Raw genomic sequence first — 3,492 nt, 5'->3', positions numbered from 1 at the left:
TCCATGTATAATTAGTGACACTATATTTGCCTGGTAACATGGGGTTAAATTTCATTGAAAATTTAACAGACTGGGTATTTCTTCTAATAGGGAAAAAAAAGAAAAAAAAATGGTTGATATGATGGATTTCTTTATTGCATTTTTATAGGAAAAAAAGGGTCTAAACCAGTGTGGTAAAGTTTCCTGTTTACAAAACAAAAGGAAGAATCTGATGTTTTTATTTCATTTTCTTGTTTGCAGGTACTTATACCCTCCTATATGTATGCAAAGTATGATTGAAGTAATGCCTCAGATTTTGAAACAGTTGAATTAAAAGTGATAGCTGATTAACCTCTTTCTCCCTCAGTATTACACAGTTGTCAAGAATGTGAAGAGAACGCATCAGCTGCAAGAATCTGGTGAGTTCCAGGAATTCAATGACGATGTGGAATACTTCCTCGATGCCTTGCGTTCCTCCATGCCTGTCTCCACCCGGTGCCTGGCTGCACTGAACCTGGCTCAGAAGTGTATGGTGCCAGCCTTCAGGATGCATTTACGAGCTCATGGCACCGTGATCAAATTCTTCAGTGCTCTCTCGGATGCACACTCAGATCACGTAAGTTCCTAGTCTTTTTCTGGATTATCAGTTTTGAGTGGGCAGGCATTCCTGCTGATAACGGCATTAAGCAGTCTATACTTTAATACTTTTTTGGTTGCATATTAATTTTGTGATATACAGAAAATGTAAATAAGTATGAAAGAAGTTTAGTTATGGTATGAGACACTATTTTGAAAGAGTCACACTGAAGTTCATTAAGTTATTTTTTATGATATTTTGCAACACTTCTTTTAGGCTTTTGAGTTTAGAAATATATCATTACTCTATATTTTTATGCATTTTTCTTCTTGTTCATTGTGCTTGATTTACCTCATACAGAGACTGGCCATCTGTGCAGCTACTGTGATGTTCACGCTGAGCCAAGACCGCCTCAACATGGACCTGGACCGTGATTCTCTGGAGCTGATGCTGAATCTGCTCGACACAGATGCAGATGCCTCAGACAACACCCTTGTAGACATGGCAGAAGTGGACCACAACAAAAAGAAGATCCGTGAGCTGTGTCGTGACATGCAAAAGAAAGGCCATGCAAAGCACCTCAACCTGAACAACATCACTGTGAGTTTGCCATGAGGGTGTTACGATTGAGGAGTTCTTACTGACGTTTTGGCTGTGATGGTGTATATTCTTGTGAATATTATTTTTGATAACTATAGTTCTTAATGCCATCACTCAAGGAATTAGTTTAGCAATTCTAATTGGACATCTGATATTTGACGATTTACACTCTGGTAGTAATCCTCACAAATCACATACATCTTTATAACCAGGCTGGCCACCTTGCCATGGAAACGTTGCTGAGTCTGACCTCAAAGCGAGCGGGAGAGTGGTTCAAAGAAGAGCTGCGGGAGTTGGGTGGAGTCGAGCACTTGATTCGCACCATCACCCACTGCACACAGATGTTCACCCCTGATCTTGAGACTTGGACGCACCCACTTCTTGAAAAGTTGTCGAAGGTTGACCGCTGCCTCAAAGTCATAGAAAATGTGGGTGTCTTAGAAATACTATCAGGTCTTTTTGTCTGCTTTTGTTTATTTTTCAAATATTTGGATTTTACCTGTCAGGCAAGATCATTATCTGTCTTTGTATTCTCTGGTACAGGTGACGCACCAAAACACAGCCAATCAAGAGTACCTCCTGACGTACCAAGACGGCATATTCCCAGAGAAACTCATGTACCTGTATCGGCTGTGTCATGTAGAGGTGCCCCTGTACCCAGTCAGTGATACAGAGAACCAGAAGACCATGGTAGGTGGGATGTCCACCGGCCAATTGCTGGTCCAGACCCTACTCACTACCATCAAAGTCCTAATAAACCTCACACACAATAGTGGAAAGGAAGGTCAGTTTTATATGTTTTTCTTGAATAACATGCATGAGCTCTAGTTTCATTTTCTTTGTCTAGTGTCTACATGAGCCCCAGTGTTACCTAGCAGAAGCCATTAAGGTTATAGATATTGGTGAATGGAAATGTTTTGGAATTTGTAATGATACAGACTCAGTATTGTTCATGAGCCAGGTTATTGCTATGAAATAGAATGGTGGAAGAATAGCGTTAAAAGGAAAATCTTTGCATCTGATACAGTGAGCAATTTAGATATTCAAAAGACCATGCGTGTGAATTATGGATAATATGCAAAATTTCATTACTGTAATCAAATACTGCACCTGTGGTCAAGTTATGTATAAATTAGGTCATGTGTCCATACAAGGTATCCCTTTCACATACATGCCAGCAACCCCAAGTGAATATCGGTTGTTAGTTAATCCTTGTATGGGAAAAAAGACAATATTGAGACAACAGGGCTGGCACTCCATGAGCATGGAATGTACGGTAGTATACGTCTCAGACAACAATGGAACTAAAGTTGATTTATAGCTTTTTGAGCTTTTGGTAGACATAATATCAGTAGAGTTGTCTATTATGTGTGGAAAATATTTGTTACTTTTATTTTTGGTTTACATAATTTCTGTTTTTCTTAATGCTATGGTGCTATTATAATCTCTCATAATGGACGACTAATTTTTTTTTTTAATCACCTCCAGCCATGGGTAGCCGTCTTCTGGGCAATGAGCAAGAGGTGTATGATATTACGCTCTATTGCCTCCTGATCATGCCACGATACTTAGCACATGACACCAGATTTGAGATCTTGATCCTGGTGAGTTACCTGATTGCTCTGTGAAATCTTTATGTTGAATAAGGAAAAGAAAAAGATAAAATCATAAAAAAGGGCAGTATTATTAATGTAACTTCATTAATTTGTGTTTCATTCTAGTTAATGGTAATTTACCTTAAAAGATAATATTATATTTTTTGTTTCATTCAATCAAGGCCTGCTGTCTTCTGTTGAACCTGGTTGAGCATAGTAAATCAAACCGCAACCTGCTGATGAGAAGCAAGGCACCAGAATTCCTGGATGATGATGACAATGATTGCTTTGGTGGTAAGTCCTCTTGTGTAGTTTGTTTTTCATTTTCGTTTTTCATAATAGAATAACGTTTACATTGACAGTAAGTCATAAGAAACTTTCACTAGTTCATACGGTGGCATATGCATATTCCTTTTTAGTTTAGCACTACCTTATTTTTTATATTTTTAGTTAAAGCAATATTAGGATCATATGATTATAATGGACATATTCAGCTTTTTAGGCTTTGTATTGTAAAACTTTTCTCTTACAGGCAAAGGAGAAAGGAAAGGGGCCATGCAAGCTCTCGTAGAACTGTTCTACCGCTGTGAGGAAAGTGCCCGGCAGCAGGAGGCCCACACAGATGACCTCATTGACAATGACTTGTCAGAGAAGGCACAGAAAGAGGATGACAGAAAAGATGATGAATTGGAAGAGACCGTAGCCAAGTGTGAGTTGGAGAGACCCTTTTACTCATTTGGT

The 3,492-nt window shown here is 38.8% G+C and overlaps 1 protein-coding gene across 1 annotated transcript in view; it reads left to right on the top strand.

Annotated features, from left to right (window-relative positions):
- The window catches only part of LOC119591922 (protein wings apart-like), a gene marked incomplete at its 3' end in the record, with an annotated part of 17,563 nt that extends 14,103 nt beyond the window's left edge, over window positions 1–3,460 (top strand). Inside the window, 7 exon segments of the mRNA XM_037940676.1 lie at window positions 347–595; window positions 917–1,156; window positions 1,369–1,584; window positions 1,700–1,940; window positions 2,645–2,760; window positions 2,934–3,045; window positions 3,284–3,460. Of these exon segments, the coding sequence (XP_037796604.1) occupies window positions 347–595; window positions 917–1,156; window positions 1,369–1,584; window positions 1,700–1,940; window positions 2,645–2,760; window positions 2,934–3,045; window positions 3,284–3,460 (1,351 nt within the window).
- Window positions 3,461–3,492: the final 32 nt, after the last annotated feature.

The sequence above is a fragment of the Penaeus monodon genome, chromosome 29, assembly GCF_015228065.2.
Source record: "Penaeus monodon isolate SGIC_2016 chromosome 29, NSTDA_Pmon_1, whole genome shotgun sequence".
NCBI classification, from domain to species: domain Eukaryota; kingdom Metazoa; phylum Arthropoda; class Malacostraca; order Decapoda; family Penaeidae; genus Penaeus; species Penaeus monodon.
Note: the sequence above shows the minus strand (reverse complement) of the source record. Positions and strands in the feature narration are given on the sequence as shown.